This window comes from Aythya marila, assembly GCF_965140915.1.
Source record: "Aythya marila genome assembly, chromosome: Z".
In the NCBI taxonomy this organism is placed as follows: domain Eukaryota; kingdom Metazoa; phylum Chordata; class Aves; order Anseriformes; family Anatidae; genus Aythya; species Aythya marila.
In genome coordinates this window covers 8,968,899-8,995,881 of record NC_139080.1, presented here as the reverse complement: position 1 = coordinate 8,995,881, position 26,983 = coordinate 8,968,899, and the positions used below count along the sequence as shown (strand labels likewise).

Below are 26,983 nucleotides of genomic sequence, written 5' to 3'. Positions count from 1 at the left end.
GAGGAAGGCCCCACAGCCCCTCTGGGCCGCCTGTGCTGGTGCTCTGTCACACACACAATACAGCAGTGCTTCCTGGTGGGCAGGGAGAACCTCCTGTGCTCCAGTTTGTGCCCGTGGCCTCTTGTCCAGGCACTGGGCACCACTGGGAAGAGCCTGGCTCCATCCTCTTTGCACCCTCCCTCCAGGTATTTACAGACATTGGTGAGATCCCCCTGAGCTGCCTCTTGTCCCTCCTGAACAGCCCCAGCTCTCTCGGCCTCTCCTCACAGGAGAGGTGCTCCAGCACCCTGATCATCATGGTGGCACCCTGTAGGACTCTCCCTGGTGTGTCCGTGTCTCTCTTGCCCTGAGGGTCCTGGAACTGGACCCAGCACTCAGGTGCAGCCTCCCCAGTGCTGAGTAGAGGCGAAGGATCATCTCTATTGACCTGCTGGTGATGCTTTGCCTAATGCAGCCGAGAATGCTGTTGCCCTTCCACCCTTCATTGCTGTCTCACCTTCGACTTGGTGTCCATTGGGACTCCTCAGTCCTTTTCTGCAGAGCTTACTGACTGAAGGAGAACTCACTGAGCTCACAGAGGGATTTCTTTCTGAGGCAGAAGAGCAACAGTCCTTTGCTTTGAAACTCACTGACTGGCTTGCATTGCGTACAGGTGTCAGTGCCAAATCATGGGTTGCATTTTTACTAGAAAATCCATAAACTAATACAAACTCCAAAAACTGAGAGACAATATTAATTAGCCAGTTCAGATTGGTATTTACTGATATTTAGTCTTCCATGCCTTGTTCCATTTCTACAAAGTGCTGGTTTCTTCGGATATTGGACTTAACATTGGATGCTTGTTTTCCCTGTGCAGCCGTACCTATTATAAACCAGAATTCATATACCCATATATGTATATATATGTGCGCATGTTCAATTTAGTTTGTAGCTTCTAGGTGGGAAGAAGTGAACACATTGGAAAATCAGTGGTGCTAAACAGAGATAGGCCCAACAGCTTTGAAATTTGATGTGAAAGGATTTTAAATGCATTTATCAGTGGTAAAGCCAAGTGACTTGGTAGCTTGTCTCTGTATGAATGCTCTGATGCACTGTAACGTTGAGTACAGCACTACCAGAATTAGGTTGTCTGCAAGAGGCCACAATGGAGCAGATTTAAGTTTTGGGAGCTTTTGTTTTAGGGGGATTCCAGTAAAAGGTGCTGTGCTGACAGATACTGAAATCTTCCCATTTAACCACAAAATAGGTCCAGTATGGGAAGTACAGGCTTCTTCAGTCTTCTCCAAGATGGACCAGAGATTGAATTCACCTTTTTATTTGGTCTTAATTCCTTCTGGGCAATACTTTCACACAGCTAGTCACGAGCTTTTTAGTTTTAATCATGAGGTTGACTGATCCGTTTAGAACTCTGTTGAAACTGTAAGTGTATTTCATATGACACACCAAAGAAGTCATCACATGAAAATGGCTTGGGACTATTGCCAGGCCAGGCTGATTTTGATCTGGTGACGTACGCTCCATATTATATTCCCAGTATCATCCATCATGATGTCTGATGTTGAAATCTGGCATTTTCAGAGGTACTTTTAACATACTAAACTTGCTTCCAAGTTCTGTGATTTTCCCCTAGGTTTCAGCCATTTAAAACACCAGCATGCTCTCTGCTTCCTCTGAATGTGGGTGGGGATGGAGTAGCCTAGTAGCCAGTTAGAGAAATGACTGCATAACTTTTTAACTTAACAGTTCTGTTCTGTTTTGTTGTATATCTCCACAGGATCCAACAGCTGCATCTATTTCGGACAGAGATTGTGATACAAGAGAGGGAGAGACTGTAGCCATGAACTATAAGCCGTCCCCACTCCAAGTGAAATTAGGTAAGTCTTTGCTCATGAAGACCAAGAAGGCTGAATCTAAGGTCTGTAATATGGTGAGGTGCTAGTGGGATCATAAGCAGATCTCCATTTGTATGGCTGAACATGCCAGCTCAGCTCAGAAATCTCACAAAGCAGTTTATCAGCGTGATTCTGCTGCTCAGGGAAGTGACCTACAAATATTGAAGGACACTCTGTCTTGAGCTGTGGTAGAGGTCTTCCTGAAAAGGAAGGAATAGCTTTTTAAATCTACACAATTTCATCAAGCTAAGATTAAGGCTTGGCCAGAAAAAGAATTAAGATAATATGGAGGGACTGTAAAAAGTGGACAGGATGACTGCAAACAAAAGGGAGAGGAACAGAGACTTGGACCATTACCAGGAAAAGATAGAACTGTGTTGTTGTGAGGTGGAGGGACTCTAGGTTTGTAATGGTTCACAAAGAAATACTCATGCTATTTCTGAGCACTGTGTCTAAAGTTCTGGAAGCAGAAATACACTACTTTCACACGAAGCTCATGCTTACAAGAGTACAGCAATCCACACATTGCCATCCTGCATCCAAAACCTGAGCCACTGTTGTGCCATACAGACTCAAGACCCTGACAAGGGGCATGTCAAAGGAAGAGTGTTCTTTTTGCTCATAGCGTGGGTAAAAAATGGTCTGGGAAATTTCCAGATGGGAGCAGGAAGCAGTCCCCTAGTTGTCCTTCACATCAGAATAAATGACATTGATGGGATGCTGCTGGAGCTGATTGAGGGTGACTGTTCCATGTCAGGGAAGGCTCTGAAAAAAGCGGATGCCCAGATGTTCAGTGGCATAGCCCTAGGGCCTACCAAATGAATGACAAGGAAGGTCAGCAGACAGCTAAAGTCTGAACAAGATTTGGGAACATGTGAGCATTGTTATGTGATTATGAAGAGATCTTATCAATAGGTAGGTTTTACCCAAGGACCTGAAGTACTACAGCAAACAGTGGTGTTGGCTTCATTGGTAAGAGGAGCCTTAAACAAACACCAGAAAAAGTCTGGAAACATTTGTGCAGTCTCAAGACTCTGATGGAGTTTATGGGAGATTGAATAATAGACAAATCTGGTCATTGTAGTGCGTAAAGGAATCTTGTAGACTAGGTTTATGAACAGCAAAGGGAAATAAAGTATTTGAATAATGATCTTGAAGAAAGAGTGACTAGGGAGGAAAAGACATGAAGTTGGATGTGCAAATGCAGCAAGATTGTGCAGCAAAGTGGAAAACCTTGAACTACTGATAGAGGATATGAGCAAGTGCACTGGGACAGTAGATCTGTCCTGCAATAGCAATCATAAGTACTCTAAAACAGGCAGCTGCTTTTCAGGAAATGGCAGAAAGCAGCAGTATGTGTTAATGACAGCTCAACTCACAGTTTGGTAAAAGATAATCACTGCCAGCATGCCATATGCCACCAGGATCCCTTTTCACTACCAAAAGGGTTCTGTAATGTTATTAGAGAGATAATTACTACTGCAGCAGTTGTTTTGGATAATTTAACATCAGGAATTAGGTTGGAGAGCAATTGATACTATTATTGGTAGGTCTGAGACATTCTTGCATTTCTAGACAATAAAGATATCCTCCAGAGATTCACTGATGTGACAGAAAATGGTGCTTATTTTAGACTTGGCTTTGGTAACACATGAGGACGTTATAGAAGATCTGATCATCAGAAAGAGATTTGGATTCAGAGATAATAAGTTCGATTCATGCAAATTAAATGTAAAGGTAATTTAAAATAGATCTGTAACAAATTTCAGTTTTATAAAGTAAGTGCATAACCAGAGGCAGTGAATTGAGAACCCTGGGAATTCACTTCACATTAGGTAGTGAAGGAGAAACTATCAGAAGAACGGAGATTGTTAATGGACTTCTCCAGCAGTCATTTCTTTTAGAAGTTCATTAATGACAAAGGGACAAAAAGCAGGAGGGAGTTGGAGGGAGACATCAGTACATTAAAGACTCAGAAATACCACAGAGAAAAGGCGTGAAAACTGAAATAATAGAAATGAGAAAAACATGACAGGAGTAACTCAAGTCTGCTGTAAATTGAAGTTTACCAACTGGAAGTGGGTAAGGAAGAGGAAGCCTGATATGATTGCAAGATAAGTAATTATTAAAATGGACTAATACATAAAAATATGCCATAGTCATACCTTTGCAGAGTTTCCCAGCTTTTTTCCAAACATACAGATACGGCAGAATTATTAGTTCTTCCGCCAAAACTTCTGCTTTATCATGTAGGGAAAATTTTATTGCATTTGGCCATTGCCGAATGCTATTATCCACCATTAAAGTCCTGGCCCAGTCCCGCAACTACGACATCAGCGGCATAAGTGAAACCTGGTGGGATGAGTCCTGTGACTGGGGTGTTGCGATAGATGGTTACAGGCTCTTCAGGAGGGACAGGCAGGGTAGGCGAGGTGGTGGGGTGGCGATGTATGTGAAGCAGGGGCTGGACTGTGTGGAACTTCAGGTCGGCAATGGCAAAGTTGAGAGCCTCTGGGTAAGGATCAAGGGACGAACGAATAAAGGGGATGTCGTTGTGGGAGTCTATTACAGACCGCCTGGCCAGGACGATAGCGCCGATAAATTATTCTTTACAGAACTAAGAGAGGCCTCGAGATTAACTCCCCTTGTCCTTATGGGGGACTTCAACTTGCCAGACGTTAACTGGGAGTGCCACACGGCTGACACGAGCAAGTCCAGGAGGTTCATGAAGCACCTAGATGATAACTTCTTGGTGCAGGTGCTAACGGAGCCAACTAGGAAAGGTGCCCTCCTAGACCTGTTGCTAGAAAACAGAGAGGGTCTGGTGGGAGATGTGGTGATTGGTGGCCGCCTCGGTCATAGCGACCATGAAGTGGTTGAGTTCAAAATTTACGGTGACAGAAGGAAAAGTGCCACCAAAACCTCATCCCTAGATATGGGGAAAGCGGACTTCAGGCTGCTCAGGGAACTAGTCAGCAAGGTCCCCTGGGAAACTGCTCTTGAAGGCCTTGATGTCCACCAGTGCTGGTCACTCTTTAAGCGATGCCTCCTAGAAGCACAAGATCAGGCAATTCCTAAATATCGCAAGTCAGGCAGGCAGGGCAGGAGGCCGGCGTGGCTGACCAGGAACATTCTAATGGAGATTAGGCGGAAACAGAGAGTGTTTTGCTACTGGAAGGAGGGCCAGGTGTCATGGAAAGAATACAGGGATGCTGTTCGTGTTTGTAGGGAGAAAGTTCGTGTGGCCAAAGCACACCTAGAGTTGAAGCTGGCTGTGTCTGTGAGAGAAAATAAAAAGGTTTTTTTTAGATATGTGAATGGAAAAAGGAGAACTAAAGAATATATAGGGCCGCTCCTTGATAGGGAAGGTCTCCTCACAGACAATGACATAGGCAAAGCAGAGACGCTTAACGCCTTCTTTGCCTCTGTCTTCAATGCCGATGATGGGCTTCGGGACCCAGGGTGCCCTGAGCTGGAGGACCGGGACGGTGGGGATGACAAACTCCCAACTGACCCTGAACATGTGCGGGATTTGCTACTCCACCTGGATCCCTACAAGTCCATGGGTCCGGATGGGATTCATCCCCGGGTGCTGAAAGAGCTGGCGGACGTCATCGCGGAACCTCTCTCAATTATTTTTCAACGATCCTGGGAATTTGGAGAGGTCCTGGTAGACTGGAAGCTGGCAAATGTTGTGCCCATTTTCAAGAAGGGTCAGAAAGAAGACCCTAGCAATTACAGGCCTGTCAGTCTCACGTCAGTGCCTGGTAAAATCATGGAGAAGATGGTTCTTGAATTTATTGAGGTGCACCTGGGGGACAAAGCAGTCATTGGTCCCAGCCAGCATGGGTTTGTGAAGGGTAGGTCCTGCCTAACTAACCTGATTTCCTTTTATGATAAGATCACCCGTATGGTGGACCAAGGGAAACCAGCTGATGTGATTTTTTTGGACTTCAGGAAGGCTTTTGACACGGTTTCCCATAGGATCCTACTGGACAAAATGTCCACCATACAGCTAAATAAAAACATCATACGATGGGTGAGCAATTGGCTAACGGGCAGGGCCCAAAGGGTTATGGTAAATGGGGCTGTGTCAGGCTGGCGGGCGGTCACCAGTGGGGTCCCTCAAGGCTCCATTTTAGGGCCGGTACTTTTCAATATTTTTATAAACGATCTGGATGTAGGAATAGAAGGTATTTTGAGCAAGTTTGCTGATGACACCAAACTTGGAGGAGTTGTGGACTCAAATGAGGGCGTAAAGGCCTTGCAGAGGGATCTGGACAGGTTGGAGAGCTGGGCGATCACCAACCGCATGAAGTTCAATAAGAGCAAGTGCCGGGTCCTGCACCTGGGACGGGGAAACCCTGGCTGCACGTACAGACTGGGCGATGAGACGCTGGAGAGCAGCCTAGAAGAGAGGGATCTGGGGGTCGTGGTAGACAGCAAGTTGAATATGAGCCAGCAGTGTGCCCTGGCAGCCAGGAGGGCCAATCATGTCCTGGGGTGCATCAAGCACGGCATCGCTAGTAGGTCAAGGGAGGTGATTGTCCCGCTCTACTCTGCGCTGGTGCGGCCTCACCTCGAGTACTGTGTGCAGTTCTGGGCACCACAGTATAAAAAGGACATGAAACTGTTGGAAAGTGTCCAGAGGAGGGCTACGAAGATGGTGAAAGGCCTGGAGGGGAAGACGTACGAGGAACGGCTGAGGTCACTGGGCCTGTTCAGCCTGGAGAAGAGGAGGCTGAGGGGAGACCTCATCACAGTCTACAACTTCCTCGTAAGGGGGTGTCGAGAGGCAGGAGACCTTTTCTCCATTAACACCAGTGACAGGACCCGCGGGAACGGGGTTAAGCTGAGGCAGGGGAAATTTAGGCTGGACGTCAGGAGGGGGTTCTTCACAGAGAGGGTGGTTGCACACTGGAACAGGCTCCCCAGGGAAGTGGTCACTGCACCGAGCCTGTCTGAATTTAAGAAGAGATTGGACTGTGCACTTAGTCACATGGTCTGAACTTTTGGGTAGACCTGTGCGGTGTCAAGAGTTGGACTTGATGATCCTTAAGGGTCCCTTCCAACTCAGGATATTCTATGATTCTATGATTCTATGATTAAAGTGGGAAAGGTGGATATTAGAAGAATCTGAGTCACTTTTTCCCGTAGATAAAGGTGTATCACTGCTATTGTGAAAGGCCAGGGTGAGATGTTTGCAATGCAGTGTAACAATCTCATCGCTTCAGTTCCACAAGAGGAATTTAGAGTGGGCTTGGTGTAGATGAGAAGTACGTAAGACCAGGGATTTGAAAGTCTGTCATATAACAGAAAACTAAAAGAGGTTGGCATATTGTACCTGGTAAAAGCAGGATGGAGAAAGAATCTGCTTGCCTTATATAAATCTTTCAGGGAGTAAATATCAGGAACAAAAAAGAAATATTTGACATTACAGGTGGTGTAAACATTGTAGAAGTTAAGCATAAATTGTGAGGATTATATTACATCTGGAAGTTAAAGCATGCTTAAGCATGAAAACATGGACAATATCAGCTGGCGTCTTCTGGCAATAACAGAAAACATCCAAAACTTGTGTTATGTTAGAGCTTCACAGAGTTATAGAAGGACACAGCCTCCAGGAACTGCTAGCGCTCCTACCTAGTGAATGCTCAGTGCTGACCACACTGTGCTTAAGAAGATCACAGTTGGTGAAATCTACCTGCTTAAGAGGAATTGTCCAACAGCACTGACAATCACGTTCCTGCCCAGGCTCTGGAGAAAAGTCTGCTCAAAACCCTCCTCTCCCTGTGGATACAGCGTGCCTCTTTAATTAGGTGAACACATATCTAGCAGAGTTTGGATTGACTCTACTCTTAGCCATACTCTGATGAGTGCTAGGTTACCTGGGCCAAAACGAGACTGATGGTATAGTCTGCAGCCTGTGTAACATGCTTTTAATCCACATCAGCTCCTGCTGCTGTCATTCTTAAAATCTGCCTGACCTTTGCAGTTTTCAAGCAGCTTAATGTCTCACGTCTCCCAGCTCTGGCTCTTTTTCTTCCAACTCAATCTTTAGTCTCTTCTGCATTAAACTCATCAGGATTTGGATTGCTTTTTAATCCCTTTAAGCCTAGACAAAGTTAAGGTAGTACATAAATGTTTAATAGCTTACCTGGCAGAGCCATTGTTGGGGATGGTAGTGACTAGGGTTTTAATCCTATTGCAACTTTTCTGTATGGATAGTGGCATTTTTCACTGTTAAATCAGAATCAATTGTTCAAATGTCAAATGCTCTGACGGAAGGTTGATAAATGTCATTTTATACTCCGTGAAGATTCATATATAAATCTGTCATATGTGCTTGCTGGAAGCTTGGTTTAAATGAGCTCAATTAAATACCAACCCAGCATGCATACAAGTTTTGCTTCCAGAGCCCACAGTGATTGAAGTGTGACAAAGTGTGCTGTGCTGCATGCTCTGAACGTAGATTTATCTTGCTGCTTGAATATCCTTTTTATGGTTGTTTCTCTGCCCCATAAGTAGATATATTTCACTACCACATGTTTGTTTGGGGGTCAGTTAGATACAAGGAAATCTTCACAGGTGGTTTTTATTTCTAGTCACCTCCTAAAGATTACACCTGGTTTTAAGTGGAATAGTAAGGTATTTGGCTTGTTGCTGGTACCACATCTAAAAAGAGAAGAACTTCACATCAAGGGAAAGTAAATTCTGCTTCGTGTAATTCATCGTCTTAAGACTTACAGATATTCTATCCATATTAATTATGTACTTCTTACTTTCCTAACACTCCCACTTTGTCTTTCTGTTGAAATTTCATTACTCAGCCATGCTTCTTTCTTGCTTGCAAATCACTTGATAAGGATGCTCCCGACAGCACTGGGGGGGTTGGGTGTCCATTAGTGCTGGGAGATGTTTCCAGCACATCCTTATTAGGAGGCATATCCAGATGGAGCACATACCACAAGCCCTTGGAAAACAGAAGAGAGTTGTGATAAGGAGAGGGAGGAACAGAATAATCCCTAAGTGTAAATCTCAGGGGCTCCATATCCACTGGAAGGTAACAGATCCCCATGGGATCCCCACAAGATGACATACTCTTTTAATGAAGTTTATGCCATCTGTTTTTCTATTTTGCATTTTTAATTTCACGTCTTTGCATTGAAATCCCCATCCAGACAGCCTGTCTGTCTTACCTAGCAGTCAGCGATGTGACAGTTTGTGTTAAAACAGGCATTGTGGCAATGGGTTGCAGCACAGGGGGTATGGTGGTGATGAGGGGCTGTGGCAGTGGCATCTTTATCAACACATCCACCACGCCAGGAGCTTGGCAGTAAATCCCCCACATCCCTGTCTGCAAGATGAGCATACGAGAGGGAGGCAGACAGACAGAGCGACTCATAGCAGCATCCCTCTGAGACCTGCTTCCTTTTCTTACTCAGTGTCCGTGACTAGCATGCAGGCTGGCTTCAGCACAGGCTTTCATGCAATCTCAGCTGCTGTAGAGGGAAGGAAGGCTGCAGTGTCCAAGGCATGACACCTGGCCAGTACACTTAATGGGCTGGAGGGAAATACTCCACCCCGGTAGGAGCTTGCTGACTGTAACTGGCTTCAGGCAAACGAAGTGACAAGGGCTGATGATGGGTATCGAAAATCAAGCTGCTGTTAGGGAGTTTCGATTGTTTTGTGGAAAATTAGAGAGGCTCTCCTTGGACATAGGTTCTTGAAAAAGGATAAATCTTCCCCATTTGTGAAAATGCATGCTTTCTGGGCTAGATTCAGGAGAGGCTCGAATGGTGCAGTCAATCCCTTTCTTCCCAGCCTTTTGACCTCCTAATTATTCTCTGTGGGCTCTTTCTTCTAGACACCCATCAGGGATGCAGTGCACTCAATGCCAGCACTTTAGCTAGGTGCTGGAGCAGTTTCTTAACTGCTTCTTTATAAAGTTCCCAGTGAGCTAATGGGACAAGGTGGGTATTTTTGGAGAGCTCTGGTGGGATCTTGTCTGCTTAGATATAAGCACCTTCTCTCCTTGAGCTAGCTAGAGAAATATGACACTCCTTTTGGAAGATTGCTCAGTGGGGTGCCTAACTGTATGTGATCAGCAAATGTCTAATCCAGCACACTGGATCCCACCTAAAGACTGAGTGAGCTACATGCATATGAAGTCCCAAAAGGAAGCCTATTTTGTATTGGTGCTGGCTTGGAAATATCTGTGGTTTTTATTTTAGATTTTGTTTGCAAAACTTCTTGTAAAAAGTGACCTGAATTGCAAATGTAGCAGATAATTTTCCCACTTTCCTAGCTACAGTTTTGTTCCTCTCCCAGCTTAGATCTCATGCTGGTATTTATCTAAGTACCAAAAAAACACAGTGGCTGGTACTAGTCAGCCCCATAAGGAGAAGCACATGTCACAAAGTTGCCTTTAATGTAAGTTTCTGTTGCTCAATTATATAATCTGCCAGCCTAACCAGAAACTTCCCGTGCTTCAAGAGGCAGGAAGCTGTCCTACAGCTAACAGAGCAGAGCTATTTCATGAATTAATAGGGTACTGACACTTTGCTGGGGCCAGCTGCATTGTAGGATGTTGCTTTTTTTTTCTCCAGGAGACACTGCACAGATCGTGCTTAGAGCAGGTCAGCCACAGTCCTGTTACTGTGCGGGAGGAAATTAGGCTCTTCTGGAGCTTGGACCTATTGCTATGGTGAGCATAAAAGCATCTTGAGTCATCCCAGCCTGGCCTTTCGGCTTTCTGCATGACAAGAAGGAGATGAGAGCAACTGAGCAGCCATACGGGGGTCTGAGGCAAGCAGGTGGCTCAGGGTGAGGTAAAGGAAGGAGAAAAAGCTGTGCTCTGACTCATAACCGTAGTGCTTGTCCTCCAAGGAGAAATGAGATCTCAGATAGACCACCGAGGCTTTTTGTCTGCTTTTGTTTCTCTTTGTATCAGTCTCCCCTCTCCATGGTGTTGTTGTTTAAACAATACAAAACAAACAAACAAAAAAACCTAAGTGCTAAAGTTAAAAAAATATATATATTTAAAGGATATGTCAAATGTCCTGGAAGAGACAAGAATTTATGAGTAACATTTTCACTTTTTTGCTCTATTATACTTCTACATACCATACAGAATATGCTATATACCGTATCTCCTTTTCAGCTCAAAGCACCCTGCAGATACTCAATTAAGTTTTATATCACCCTGTTGTATGGTATAATCTTATAATACCTGTCAAATCCAGCAGTAAGTATAAAAAAGCACATTTGGGTAATGAGGAAGAGATAGCAGGAAACAAAACATTTTTTTTTGTCTATGCTGGAATGGAATGGAATGGAATGGAATGGAATGGTTGGAAGGGAGCTTCAAAGATCTTCTTGTTGGACTTCCTGACCACTTCAGGGCTAACCAAAAATTAAAGGCTTTTAACAAGGGCATTATCCAAATACTATTTTTGAGGCAAATGCTGCAGTAGAGGTTGACCAGGATTATCCTTGAATTTTACAAGATGCTGTTGCGGGTCTTGTTTAACATGAGAGGCTTAACAAGAGGATCATCAAAAAGGGAACCCAGTGGTGCCCAGTGCTGGAGCATGATGGACGGAGACATAACCAGGCCATGAGGGAACGGACCTGATCCCTACCTGTTGCTCATCACTGGCCTTCTCCATGTACAAATATCTTAAGATTTTAACTGATTGCAGGAGAGGATTTTGTATCTCTGGCTTTCAGTCTCTAGCTGGGGACAGGGATTCTGCACAGAGACACCAATCAGGTGTATCCACTTCCAAGCACCAAATTACTTCTCTTGTGCTATTAGATTATTTCCTGCTTGTTAACAACATTCTCTGAAACCTCAATCAGTTAACTTGAATGATGTCCGCTTACAGCAAGCAGCTCTGCTAAGGGTGAAACAGCAACAGAAATCCTGTCCCAAGGAAATTCAGCATGTTGTTCCCCGGTGTGCTTGAGTTGGAAAAAATAAGGATCTGATTTATGGCTGGACCCCATCTTAGTGGAGACTGGAGTGAGCAAAGACATAATCCACTTGGGGACAGAGGGTAACAGCAGAAGATTTGGTGTTGGTTCCTGCCTTCCAGCCTGCTACTGTGCATTCGTGGCAGATATTAAATTGCCATACTGTCAGGGAGGAGTAGTACTGGGAATATCAGTCAGTGAGGTGAGAACTACAAAGCCCTCAGGGTTCAGCATAACAAAATTCATGCATTTGTGGTTGAAACATTACAGATGGTCTCTAGCCCAGTAAACGACAGGCTGCCTTTAACTCTCCGTGCTGCTTCTGAAACGGATCTTTCAATGTGTAGTTATTTAACTCATGTGTAGCTATTGAACCACTCTCATAAGGTTGTGTATGGGTTCAGAACTTGTTCTAAAGCAGATCTACTGAAGAGACACAAAATGCACAGTGGAGTAACCTGTCCCAGTGCTGTTCAAAAGGATGAACTCAGAGATCCCCTGCTAGTGCTGCTTTTGCCAGAGGTCAAGATGAAAAAGGGGCTCTGGGAGATGCCATCCCAAAGGGAGCAGGTATCAAGCTTCTTGTGCAGTCTGAATGGGTTGGTACCTGCCTGCATCCTTGGCTCCTTTTCTGCATCATCTCTTCCCAGACTGGTTCACAGTTTGTGACTTCTAAGTGTCTCAATACAGAAGGTAGAATAATAAGGGAAGGTTGTAGCAGACTGGACAAATCAATGCCATTAGTGTATCCTTTTGTCAGTACCTCAAGTACTGTACTATTCCCAGTTGCTCTTCTGTAACAAGGCGATTAATGTTAATTAGGTGCAGCAGCTGTTGTTTCTGGGAAGAAGCTCTGTAGGTAAATTAGGGAAACATTTTATAAAAAAGCTGTATCTCTTTAGCTAGGTCCCTAGGTTCCAGCTCTATTGACAAAACTGCAGATTTCCGTATCCATAACTGTTTGCTTGGCGACCTCAAATGACATCATTACCTTAAGTGCACAAAGCCATTTTCCTCCCTTGGGAGCACCCATTTCCTTGAACACAGTCTGTACTTTGTAGGGGGGGGTGAGTAATGTGGAAGCCAGAGTGCAGTGGCAATATAGCACTGCTATTGATTTTCTTCATGAAGACAGAAGTGCAGCCTACCACTCGGAGGTCTCCCGGGGCTGGGAGGAACTTATTTAAACATTATTTCGTATGTTATTACTCTTACCATTTGTAAGAGAAATTGTGTACACAGGTTTATTGCAGCATCCTTCCTGTAGGATATCTCCAGGCTGTTTGGAGGGGAACGAGAGAGTGAACAGCTGCATCACGTCAAGGGCAGTAGGGCTGTCTGCAGACCGAGGGGCAAAGACGAGGGCAGAAAAACAGTTTGACGGGCATGATATTGCAGATTAGCTAGAGGAGAAACAGAGGGGCAGAAAGGAAGAGGTGTGTGAGATGGTACCAGTAAAGTGTAAAGCCATTAAGAGAAACTGGAATCGAGCAACCCAGTGGGGTTCAGCAGAGGTCTCTGGGCAGGAGGATGTGTGTAGGTGGATGAGACAGAGGGAGGGGAAGTACCAGTCAGCAAAGCCAGGAGCAAAGCAGAACATGGACACATAAATACAAGCACGATGTGGCATGATTTACAATTACACCAAATGATCCCAATCTTTCTGTCACTGCAATCTGTTCAATTTGTTGTGCCAGCCCACCAGGGTCTTACTGCCCCTCCCAGCCCTCCTGCATCCTATGTGCACCTCTCCTGTGACAAGCCACTCGTACTCACCAGCTGATAGACACACGTACACTCACTCACATCTTGTATCAGACACAGCAGTATTGACTAATATGACTTCAGATAAAAGGTCGTGTAGGAGGATATGAGCTAGCTGTATTATTCTGATGGGCAGTATCTGACCATCTTCTGGCCTTGGAGCTTTTACAGTATAAACAGATGTGATAGTCCAGGAAAGTGAGATAATCCTGAAGGTCTGCTTCTGCACAAGTTATTTCACTTTGTAATCAGAATGTGCCAAAGTATCTGAATGGAGGTTTTGTGCTTGAAGCAGAAGACCAGAGCTGCAAATTACAGGTTCTCTTTTTTGCACTGCCCTGACCTGCCATAATCTGTCACAAATGTAAGAAGCAGCTCAGATCATGTCCTGCTTATTTCACTAGCAGAAGGTTATGAGGTAAACAAATTAAGCAAATTACCGAGAGTCTCTGATAGAAGGAGGGAAAAACACAGTAATTGAAGTAGTGATTAGAATAAAAACTACCCTGGCAGAACCTAACCACAGCAGTGAACACCCCAGCAGCGATAAACCCATGGTCTGTTAAGAGGTCTCATTACATGCTGAATATTGCTCCCATCACTGCTTTCTGTGAAGCAAACAGAGACCCAGTTTAAAAGAGTATTCACCCCCAAAGATGATTTGCACTTTGTTCCTGACATTAAGAAGACTAACACCAGCTGTGCTGACAAAGCTGCCTGCTCAGGTGCTGGCACCTTCGACAAAAACAACACGGGAAAGGGGTGATAGGACTAAGTTTTCTGGCTTCACAGAGCCTCGTGTCCTCAACTGTAGGTTCCACCTGCTCCTCTGGCTCTCTGCAGGGAAACACTTCCCCCAGTCTATTTCTATAATTCCTTCTAATACCGCTGCTGGTAGATGAGTTCCTGTGTAGCAGTCAAGGGAAGCAAGTAGAGCCCAGTGTAATTAATGTAAAGTGGCTCCAGAACAGAGCACAACATCCACAGACAAGGTTGGATGATGCTTTTTTTTTTTTTTTCCATGTGTTTGATTTATTAATGATGAGCCTTAAACTGTACCTGACAGTTAATTGAATTTGTTCTGACTATTCCGTGGTGTGGGCTCCCCCTTTGTCTTCTCTGTGCTGCACACTCAGCTCTTAACTGGGAAAGGTTACTGCCTGCTTATTGAATATTGGGGCTAAAGTGCTCTGTCAGCAGACCAGGGCTCTGTTACGGAGAAATAACACATACTTTCTCAAAGGGAAGGGGTTAGGGCTGGTGTAGGAATTCACTGCAATTTGTGTTCTCTAACTGCTATCCTTATGCATGGAGGATGCTTACAGCACCCTGAAAACTTCTTGTCATTTCTCTGAGATCTTAACGGATCCTTCAGAGACTTGGGAAAGTTTCCAACATCAGTGTGCCACAATGGGGGAGCAGAATGGATAAGGATGTCGTCGATATTTGTGTCCTGGCAATAGCAGGACAACAGCATAGAAACACCTCTATGGAGAACTTTAAGAAACAGAAATGAATCTGCAGTATGGACCATGGGGCCAGTTGTGTAACGAGGCTTCTGGATCTTGCAAGCCCTGGCTGGGACTGAGGCAGCTTCGCCTGTACCCTGACAACCACTTCACCCCTGCAAATAACGAGGCAGGTGGCCTCTTCAGGAAGGACCACAGCCTGTACCAGTTGCAGTCTTTCTGCTCTGCTGCATGCAGAAACCCCTATGGCACCTCTCCTCCTTTTCTCTCAAACCTTAAGCTTTTGGCACAGCTCTATTCTTGTTCCACTTGGCAGCTATTCTCTATAAAGCAGGTCTCACTGAAGGAAAATAAAGCTGTTTTTATAGATGCCACATACTAACCAATATTTTATTTAAAAAGTTGTAAAGTCACAGTGGTAATTGGACAGTCTGATCCCATTTCTCCAGTTGTTAAACACAGCTATCATTCAAAGAGCTTTAATTACTGACTGAATCATGGCTGAATTGCTTGTGCTGAGGGTAGGCATTTATTGCATCATTCATGGAAATGAGGCATCACAGTCTGGTACTGTGCAAAACAGTCACAGTCCCCTTTGTGAAACCTCTTCCAGAAGGAGAAACGGAATTTGTTCATCTGTTTTTAAAACATATCAGTATTCACCAAACCCTTTTTCTAAATTGACCTGTAGAAAAAGCATGTCCCACGGACAGCCTTTGTGTTCCTTTCTTCAGGTCTGATTAAGAGGGGAAAGGAAGGATAACAAACATTCTTGCCAGGTAGATCCAACTTGTTGGATTCATTTGCTCAGTCATATCCAACTTCTCCTTTGTAATCATTGTGATCTGTTCCTCCCTGCCTCCAGCCCTGGCCAGTGCTAGTGGTGGTCTCCTGTTCTCTCCCCTCTGCAAACTGCTCTTCTCCCAGGCTTCGTCCAGCTTTCTCTCTCAGTGAAACAGCTCATCCTCACATTTCATGACTGCACAACTCAGCCATTGCCTCTCCCCAGCTACTGACTTCTGCTCCATGTCCCTCTTGCATGTGAACTCTGCCCAAATCTTTTTTTTTCCCATCTCTGTCTTCTGCTCTGGTGCTTAGCCCTGTGCCCTCAATCCCCTCAATTCTTACCCTGAGAAGAGCTTGAATTGATTCAGCCTAAGCCTCTGTGGACGGGGAACTGTTTCAATTCCATCTTTAACGCTTTTTTATAGTACAATAAAATAAATCTTCTACAGGGTGTTAAGGCACTTCTATTGTAAACCCAAAGTCATCATGTTAAGTTTACTGTAACTGAATTTTTCTGCCTTCTGCTCTAAATGCAAGACAGTCCCTGCGTTTTCCAAACAACCTACACGCACACCCACTTTTTTGCTCCCTGCTATGAAATGGTACAATCAAGTCAGCAGGTGTTGATGTCTCTTGGAGGAACAATGCACTCTCCCATCTAGCTCAGCAGGCTGAAGTTCAGGAGATTAAAAGTGCTTTCTGCCATGAGTAAACTGTGAGCTGGCTATGAGAAGAGAGTTTGATCGTACCAGTTGTTTCAGAGCTGCAGGCTGCTGGCAGTTCTGTCGCTGCAATGGAGCTCCCAGGAAACATCGTGCCAGAAAATAGCCCCTCTCAGTCTGCCTGCACTACCGAGCCCAAAATAAAAGCAGGTTTTCAAAAAAAAAAAAAAAAAAAAAAAAAAAAGGTTTGCTTTGATTTATTTAAAATACTAGTTGTGAGACTAGCAATTTGGGAGAAGAGATGCAGATTACAAGTGAGACAATTTTACTTTGTATAAGTTGATGTGAGAAGCAGTGTTTGACATATTAAATGACACAGTGTTAAAAATAGATCCTGAGCAAGGCTAGCATATTTAATATTTAAAGTGATGCTGTCAGGCATGGGTAGTCTGAGTCCAGAACAGAGGCTGCTCTTTAAAAATAAGATTTTCCTGTTTTGTTTAAATTTTTTAAAGAAGAAACAGGTATCTCAGGCTTAAAGTCATCAGTAAACCCTAGCACTTTATTTGTGTACATTCACTGAAAGAATATGTACTGGCTCATTCCAAAAGTATTCACAAATCCATGTCTAAATTGCAAGGTGTTTCTGGATAAAACAAATTGGGAAGCTCAAGACACAAAACAACTTTGCCTTGTTTTGCTACTAATAGAGACTTTCAGTCAGAACATGGAAGATTCAAGTCCTTTCTCTGCCTGAATGCTTTAACTACCAGGCTGAAATGTGGCTTTATGCAGCCTCTGATCTTTGGGGCAGGACAACGTAAAGCAATTTCAAAATGTAGAAATGAAACCTTGACATAGATATTTCAGTGCAGGCAAATGCTATGTTCTTAATGCCTCCCAGCTCACATGACTGACTCACTTCTGCCTGTGTGTACAAGAGCTAAGGTACAGGATAGTCCTTGGATCTGGCTTTATAAAGTGTTTTTTCTACCCTTCATTGAAAGGGGATGATCTGTCACACAAGGAGGTGATCTCCTGTCTTTGCTAACAATGTTCTTCTTTGTGTCTGCAATAAAACTCATAGCAATGCAGGAGTTTCCACCTTCTTAGAAAGTGGTGTTATGGACACATTATAGCTGTACCCTCCTCTGCCTCAGGGTAGGGCAGAAAGAGAGGAGAGGGCAGGAATAAAGGGGGAGAAGCAGTCTGCATTTACCTGGTTATGACCATCAGATGAGGGATGACAGGATAATCTGGAGAGTTGTAAGAGGAGTGGAAAGACTTTGTAAGAAACTTCCTTTGTGGCAGTGAGGTGTGATACCAACATGGCCAAGCTGGCCATCGATGCAGCATCTGATGGGTACTTCGTTTCCAGCCTGTTACTTTTCACACCTTAATCGTATTAAGGAAAACCTTTTTCACCACAAGAAAAGTCGAGCACTGAAAAACTTTTCTTGGGGGGAATGTGTCAATTCCATCCTTGGAGGTTTTCAAAACCTGACTGAATAAAGCTCTGAGCAGCCCAGTCTGATGCATTGGGTGATCCTGTTTTGAGCAAGGCACTGGACTAAAAACCTCTTGAGGTGCCTTCTGACCTGAAGTATCCTATGAATCCGTTCCTGCTTTGACCTCCAGTTATTTTTTTCAGATGTCATATCCTTTCTATGTCCTATCTAGTCATTCTCTTGGGATCCCAACACAAACCCAGCAGGATTTGCAGAGGTTAACATAGATAACTTGAGTGCACTGGCACAGAGCAGTCCTCTTCCACAAACATGAGGTCCACTGATAAACAAGAGAAACCCAACTGCTGCTTGTTTTTCACTCTGTTACAAATGTGTGTTTTTTTTCTAAATTGCTGTTATTGCTCTATTCTTTCTCTTTAATCCACCAAACCTACCCAATTGTACAGTGATTACATTTTAGAATATATTAAAATTAATTTTCTCCTTTGCTTTTACCTCTGACTGACTCCAGTGCACAGACAGGGTAATTTGTTCTTTTACAGATGTGTCTCCTGACTGGCATTTTATCCATGTTTCTCAATGTCAAGTGATCTTTTACTACCAGCAAGCAGCCTGATTTCTTGCACTCACTGTGTCCTAGCAGAACGAGGGCATTCACAAAGGGTAACAATGGAATATTACGAAGCAAAAACAAGTTCAAGATGGTTGTGCAAGTTTTCATGTGAGGTGCAGTGCAGGTGACAAACGAGCACCTGCTAATGCAGCTGTACAACAGCTCCATTTCTTAGACCAGTTTGGGCTCTTCTTAGCATTGCTGATGTCTCCAGCAGCCATTGGAGAAGGCAGTTCTGTCTCAACTTGGCAGAAGGATTTTTCTCCACTGTAATATTTTTTTATGGGGAATTTGTGAGAAAAGATCATGATCCTGAGGCCCATCACACGTAGATCCCTGCATGCTGCTTGCCACAAATGATTAAGAGAAAGAAAAAAATTAAAAAGTGGATGAATCCTCCCATTCTATGTTCTTTCCAATTTATATACCATGTATTTATTTCTGCAGAGTGGGGGGAATGTTTTTTAAGCAGAGAAAGTTAAAATTTGTCCTGAAGAATGAGGTCTGTTGTTTTGATGACTTAAAAACACTGTTTTGATCTTCTTAGAAGAATTTAGGGCAGGAGTGGAGGCAGTGGGCAGGTAGGTGTTCAACACTGTCAGAGGTGCAGAGATTCTCTTGGGAAAAAATGAATGCTGGTCTGGAGCAAACTGTGATGTATTGCTTACAGCAAAGAAGAAAGTAATTCTCTTTCATGATCTTGGAGTCTTTGGAACAAAGAGATGTTTATGAGAAGCTGATTATGGTATCTAACAAGGTTACAGAATAAGGCTAAAAGTCTTCTAACACAGGATACAACAATAACAACAAAAGCAGCTTGCCAGACCCCATAGACCAGCTCTATTATCCAGAGGCAGAATCACAGAATTGTGAAAAACTAAGCAAAGAATATTGGAGACCTAAAACTGAAGACTCTTGAGTACATTTCTTGTGGTCCTTCACTTAAACAAATTATTTACTTTTGCTTCCTGAGTACTGTACTCACCATGTAGTTAGCACTCAAGAGGGCTTTTAGCAGTGTTTAACAGAGCTGCTGAAAGTCTGAGTACTCTGGGCTGTGACCCGTGGAGGAGACGGCAGCATGGTAGGTGGAAGAAAAGGATAAGTATTGATACCAGGACTTGTACATGGCCACCACTGTAAAAGCTTTTCATTGGAACAGTCCCTGAAAACCTCTAGGACTTGCTGAACATGGATACCTCTGCTTATTCAGCAGTGCTGAAGTCACCCCAGGCTGGTGGCCTTGGTCCTCAGAGCTTCCAGAGGCAGGGAGTGCCCCATGGGAGCTAGGCCTGGGCGCTGTCTTGGGCCTTCTTCCTTTGCCCCTACAATGTTGTGAGACATTTTCAGGCACCAAAGCCTGCCCTGAGACAAAGTTAGGGGGATCATTTCAGCTGGCTGATTCTAGTTGAAATTTTTTACTTCACTTAGAGGCTGTTAGATGTAACCAGTAAGCACAAGCTGTCTCAGGATGATGTCTTGCCAGGTCTCCAGCACGATGCTCTGACTTCACTAGATGTCTGCTGACTGTCCTGAGATCTATGCAGACAACCAGATTATGGAGCCAGTGGTGAATCCTAAGTAGGATTTTTAGGGTGCATTTAACTCTTGAAGTAAAGTAAGAAAACTGTACAGTCACTGAAGCCTTTCCAGTGCACCAAGTGTGATAGATTTTAACCTCCAAGTTTTTTCTGTCTGTGTTTCTGGAATTTTTACTCTCAAAGAGCAATATTTCATTATTGGCTTCCAAACATTAAACCTGGTGCTGGTGCCCCACCACAGAGAAGCAGCCCAGAGCAGCAGCACCCACGCTGCCACAAAGCACCCGCACCAGCACAGAAACAACAGAGGTACTTTGCCAGGTTCCCATTTATTCCAGTTCACCGTCTTTAAGCATCAAATTAATTTAATTTACAGAAGAAAAGCCTTTCTGCCCTCAGTTTTTGATCCCATCCTCTCCAGAGGGATGTGGGAGAGTGAAGGCTGTCTGTGCCTTTCCCACCCAAGGCTGCTGCTGAGGTGATGGTGTCAGAGCTGTTCAGACAGCTTCGTCAGCGTGCTCAGGAGAGGAGATGCTGCTTGCTCTCCCTTAAATGTTACTGGCCCCTGTAGAGCTGGTAGGAGGAAACCTTGTTCCTGTCATTGGCCTGAGCCAGTGTGACTTAAGGCGCCTGGGGAACAGACGCAGGGGATGCAAAAATGCCAGTTTGAGTTGTTTTTCTGGCTCTCCTGTTTTTGTCCTTACATGCTCCATGTCAGGGCACGTCTCCCCACGCAGCTGGCTTTGCTGGGTTAAGTGTTGGTGATCGGAAAATGAACACACTGCTCAGGGGGAGGCTCTCTTGAAAATAGATTGGCCAATCCCAGTGCCCCCAATTTTTTGCTTAAGTGCTATCCCTGGAAAGGACAAGGCTGTCAGTCCAAGGGCTTCCTCCACATCTCTGCTGGTGCTGACCGGAGAGAAGTTGAAGGTTTTTGTTCCCCGAAGCATGGTGTTGCCCTTCCGATCACCTCACAAGTACAGCTGTTAGCAGCCACAAAGGCTCGCTGAAAGCAGAGAGTGTTTTCTGACACCCTTTCCCTCTACTCACAGCTTTCCCCCATCCTCCTTGAGCACTGCGCATGCCAGAATCAGTGGGGCGGAGAGACTGTCAGGAAATCTGAGCATTACAGCTATTTCTGTTTGGGTCTTGGCAGAAGCCAGGCTCTTTCCAGCATCTTGTGTGTGAGGAGATTCTAAGCTTGAGAGCTACTGAACAGGTTGTGGGTGTGGGTGTGTGTGTACACCATGGCTGCTCCATCCTCCCTGCACTCGCCTGAACTTTTTGCCTTGCAGGAACTGGTTCCTTTCCCTACCCCAGAGAGTTTCTGGTGTCGTTTCACACTGAAGTTGTCTCCAGGACAGCCAGTGATCTCCCATCACCCCTACTTTCTGTCCCTGGGCTAATTTGAGATGCAGTGTGACTCGGAGCTGCTGAATCTTCCGTAGAGGGAAATAATGAAACAAAAAAGACGACAATTGCTGCTTACCCTGCACACAGTTGGTTGGCAGTGGAAATCTGTGTTCTTGATTCAAAACAGATTATGAACAGGCAGATTAATTTCCTTAAAAAATGCAGACCAAAAAGAAAAACAAAACAGCCTTGTGCTTTTGCAAAGGCTTTCTGAAATATCACCATGCCTTACGACAGCTCCTCACATCTTCTGCTCTAAATTGCAATCTGTAGCTTTGTTCCTTGCACATCCTGCTGCCGAATTCCCTTCCCTCCCCTTCATCCCTTCCTGTCCACCTGGTAGCACTGCCCGGCTGAAGGTCATTTTTATAAAGTCCTTTGAAAGGGACTGGAATTAACACCGACTGGTGAAGTTGAGTGTTTTTGTCAGGAAAAAAAAAAAAAAAGCTGACCCTCCTCAATCCACTTTTTCATCGTTAGCTTCAACCCACTTTTGCTGTGTTTAAGAATCTGTGTGTAGAAGCTAAAGCCTGTTGTAAATCTTAATTATTGAAAGATAATTCAAACTGAAGTCGGAACCAGGAGGAGCTGTACATCACTGAAACACCTACCATTTTAACTGCCTGTACTGCTTACGCACATTCTGTTTTCTGTCTTAATTTCCTCAGGCATGGAACTATGTCTTATATACACACTCTCTAGTCCCTTAGTACTGCTGCAGTAAAATCTTGCTTGCTGAGACCCTCAGGCTGTTTCTCTCCTTTCTTTTACTCTTACAACTCTTCTGTTCCTTTTATCCCAGCTCCAACTCTGGTCAGGCAGCCAAACATGTAACTATACAGCAATAAACCTCGTTCCTGTATGCAGTAGGAGATTTTAGCTCACATATTTGCCAAGTGAATCTGAATATACATATACCATGGCCCAGCACAAACCTGACCCACGCATGCAATGAGCACAAAAATTGCAATAATTCCCATATTGCTTTTGCTTGCCTCCTCCCCTTTGTCTTAGAAATGCTGTAGAAAATCCTTCGCTAATGGTCTTTTGATAAGCAAATCCGAGCCCGTATTTTCCCTCCCCTGGGTGAATACAGCTGCCCATCAGGGAGGGAGGTAGAAATGTCAGCCTGCCACCGTTTCTGCCTCACTGGGTCACTGAGGAGAGCGGGTCGGTGGCAGGGGCTCTGCAGCTGCAGCCAGGGTAAAAATCTCATTTAGTGTCGCAGTGGAGAGAGCAGGCAGCTGGGGGGCAGAGGCAAAAACCACCCTTCCTGGCTGCTAGGGGGAGGCGGATGCTCAAACCAATCAATGGGATCACATCAGGCCTTTCGGTGTGGCAAGTCTGACTCTTTTCAATAGGATTAGGAACACACAGAGCTCTGAAATGCAGGGTCTGACACTCAGAGCCTAGTTTGTACCTGCCTCCCCTTTACCCAGCCTCTCTTTACAGCCCCTAGCAAGCTGTGTGAGACCTCACTGAGGCCAGCCGGGCTCTAGCACCCGGCCTCTGTGGCTGTGAATGGCAGCTGCACCGGGGCGGCCAGCAGAGAGACATGGGGATGGCACTGCCATACTGCAGCCCTGGATGCGCTTGAGATCAGAGATTTATATTAGGGACTGTCCTCATCTCTACATGTATGTTGCTGTTATCTCCAGCGTGAGCCCCTTTGAACTCTGCCTGCAGCCAGAACTGCTGCTCCTCAGACAGAGGCCTCAGCTCAGTGGTACACACACCTGATTCCCAGGCTCTGTGTTTTGGGAAGACATCTCTAATCTCCCAGCTCTGCAGCACTCAAAGCAGCTGCAGCCAGAAGTCTTGGGCCCAGAAAGCCCCTTTCAGCTTGTTTTTCAAGCCGTTTTCTCAGTGGTGTCAGCAGGGATGTGTTTTCTCTGGCCAGTCCTGTTTCCCTCTGTCTTTTGTGGCAGCTTCCACACCCTCAGTCCTTCTCCCTATCCTGGAAGGAGAAGGACACTAAGCAGCATAAAGTAGTTGACAACAGCAGCCTGCCATCCCCTCCATCATCCTATATTCACCAATGCTGCCACATTGCAGCCATTCCTGATAAAAGAGACAGGAGATGCCTTGAGGATGGGAAAAGGGTTAATTATTTGTAATAGTTTGGGACTAATCCCCATGCCCAGCTCTGATTTCTCTGCCAAAGCAGGACCAGGGCTGGAAGAGGAGGGTGGAGGCATGCTGACCCCTCGGTTGGGGCACCCTACAGGGGTGTGAGGGATCCTTCAGAGCACGTGGCAGAGGGCAGAAAGCCAGGGAAGAAGCCATGAGCTTTCTCTGAGCCCTCTGCAAGGAGGAAGAGGAAAGCAGCTCCTGCTCATCCCTGGGGCTGGGCCAGCCACCTGAATCCAGAGGAAAGCAACGTGGATATCAAAAAGCCTGGCTAGTTTTTTTGAAACTGCGCTTGTGAGGTCGGTGGCTGCCCTAGATAAACCGTGCCTGCCACTTTCCATGCTGCCCGGCGAGACATCAAAAGAGAGGAGGCAGAGCCTTTTAGCTGCACCCACTACAAAACCCAGGCTGCTGTGCTGAGCTGTCCCCATGGGCCACCATGCCCCAGTGATCCGGGAGCAGCCCCAGCTGCCACCCAGCTCTTGCAGGTACTCCTGCTGCAGAAGAAGTGTGGCAGTGTGCCGCACACGGGGCTCGTGCAGACATCCCCACCCTGCTCCAAGAGGGAGCATATTAAATTAGAGGCCAGCATCCCCCTGAAATAGAACTCCTGCCAACCTAATTAACAAAAGCTTAATCAGCAGATTGGTTAATCATAAACTTATTAAATAACTAATTGAGCTCTAAGGCTCTTTGTCAAATTTCCAGACAATGGAAGCCTCGCTAAGGGAGAGATCAGGTCAGTAATCCAGCTCAGGGAGCGGGTTTGCTGTGCAGGGGGGCTCTCCAGCAGGGCTGCTGCTGTTCCAAACAGCCAGGACTAGGGCTGACAAACTGAATAGCAGGAAGAGGCACCCCGGGTCGTATGTATCCTGTTCTCCCACAAAGATTCACGGTAAACAGGCAATTCATCTAGTGGAACAATGCCGGAAAGTCCTCATCTAGCAAAGAGAATATTTGTAGGGTGGCGTGCTAAGTTAGTGACACTCTCCCTTTCCCAGAGAAGAAAACAATAGGTACCCTACTGCAGAGCAGGCATTTGTCAAACATGATGGAGTGAGGAGTACCCATCCATTCAGTGTGTTAACCAGCCCCCTTGCCTTACACTTTTTAATTTTATTAGGTAGAAAATGTATAGTTTTGTTTGAAATGCATAGGGTTGCAGAAACCCAGTGCAGCAAATGATAGAACAGAGTGGATCAAATGTTTGACATTTTGCTGCTAAATCAAGGCCAGAAACATGACTGGGACTGTCAGCTGCAGTCCGGTCCTGGGAACAGGAAAAATCCAAAGGTTTTTTCCAAGCACGATGCTGGAGTCAGCGAGCTGAGAGTCCCTTCCAAGCCTGCGTGCTTCCTGGGGCATTAGCACTTCTGTCCGTATTTGTTTTGTTTTCTGGATGGGAACCCAACAAGTCATTCCAACCCGTGGTATCTGCCAGCCAGCGAAAGCTTTCCCAATTACAACATATTAAAAATAAATTCAATCTGTAGTTTATATAGGCTATAAAACACATGCTCCCTACCATAGACGAATCATTTAGTGTGTATTTTAGATTCAAACAAGCATGGAAACTTGATTAAGTGTATATGCAGTTCAAGCCCACTTATGTCAAGCTCTGTTCAAGTGTTTTTTATACAAATATGCACTGCACGATGATCTCTGTAACTGAAGACCGTGAGTATTCAGCTAAGCAAATTTGTACTGTCTGTGTGCTACTCTCCTAAATACACACCACACTTACTGAATGCATCAGTGACCTTAATGCTTCTTCACAGAACTTCAGGACCATAACAAATGTGATGTGGGCATGAAGATTGACTCCGTTTCTCTGGTAGATTACTGCTGTGCCTTTAGCATAAGTGAGGCTTTAAATGAAGACAGCTATTACCAATAAGAATTAAATTGCATTTAACAGACTATTTTTTTATTATTTATTTTTTTATCTAATACACCGAGCAGCAGACTCGGAACAAGCAAATGACTTTGTCTTAAGTCTGTATTCAACTGAGTAGAAATAATGTTGAAGAGACATCTGCAGAAGTCTTTCTGGATGAAATAACTTAATTTTCTCTGTCCCTTTAAAATATGTAAAGGGAGAGAGTAACTCAAGTTTATGGATTATATTTTGTAGAGTTGAATTTATAAACCGAAACTTTTCAGCTGGGCTTGTCAGGTTGCAAGCACTTCCCCAGATATCTATGTTTGTTCTTTTGGCTGATAGGAAAAATATTATTTGAAAAATAGTTGAAAATACCAAAATATATATCTTTCTGAAGGTAAATATGAAAGAAGAAAAAAATACATTTAAATAAAACTGATGCTGTTCATACATTCCAGTTTTGACAGTGATGGATGAAATCTTTATATTCGGTGTTTTGCAGCCATTAGGAATAAAAGTCTCAATCTTTAATAAGTGAAAAAACACAAGCTGAATCACAACAAAATGCCCTTGTGAGCTGGGAGCTGCGACAACAGATGCATTTGAAATCAGCCCAGATAGATAGATGTTGGAAGCTGAAGAGAGATCAGTTGCTGCCTGCTGCTACGTAGTCACAACCTGTCTGAATAAGATGGCTGCAGAGACAGAGCAGGGAGAGGACGGGGAGCCAGGAGTCCCCATCTTCTGCTTCCCCACTGCCACAGATGATTTACGTGGCTTAAAGGTAAAGCAGTTAAGTAGTTCGTCCCATCAGTAAAATATAGCTTACTGCTTCACAAAGGTGATTCATGATTACACCATGCCATAAAGAGGCAAAATGGGCTGTGTTCAAAACAGTGAATTATTTCCCTAATGTTTACAAGCGTAAGGTTTTCTTTCCTGGATAGCTAGCTGCACTGGATACCCAGCTCTCCTTCATGTCAGAGCCCAATAGTGGATATAAACAAAGAAATCATTCTTTTCTATAATCATGTGAAGGTCAGATAGATGAGCTTTGGGGCTGGGACAGAGTGTCTAGGGTACGGGGGCATGCTGTTGGAACATAAAGCCAATTTGTGAGATGCTTGTGGTGGGAGTGGATTATAGCTTTGGAGGACTGAAGCAGTCATTTACCTGTCCTCCTCTGTGCCAGGGAAAAGCATGGCACTTAGTGTCATGTTTTATGAAGGGAAATTCAAAAAGTAACATCAGCCTGGCCACACAGAAACCTCCCCAACTTGTGGAGGCAGCGCTCCAGAAGAGCATTCCCCAGGAGTTAGCCCTGCATTGCTGTGCAGGCAGCGCACTGACTGCTGGTTGTAGGAGCTCCTGTGTTAGAAGTTAA

At 44.8% G+C, this 26,983-nt stretch overlaps 1 protein-coding gene across 8 annotated transcripts in view; it reads left to right on the top strand.

Annotated features, from left to right (window-relative positions):
* Positions 1-26,983, top strand: part of FAM219A (family with sequence similarity 219 member A) — a 267,457-nt gene that overhangs the window by 218,819 nt on the left and 21,655 nt on the right. For all 8 annotated transcript variants that reach the window (XM_082783205.1, XM_082783202.1, XM_082783206.1 and 5 more), the window contains one exon: positions 1,775-1,874. In XM_082783205.1, coding sequence (XP_082639331.1) covers positions 1,775-1,874 — 100 coding nt within the window. The remainder of the gene's footprint in view (positions 1-1,774; positions 1,875-26,983) is intronic.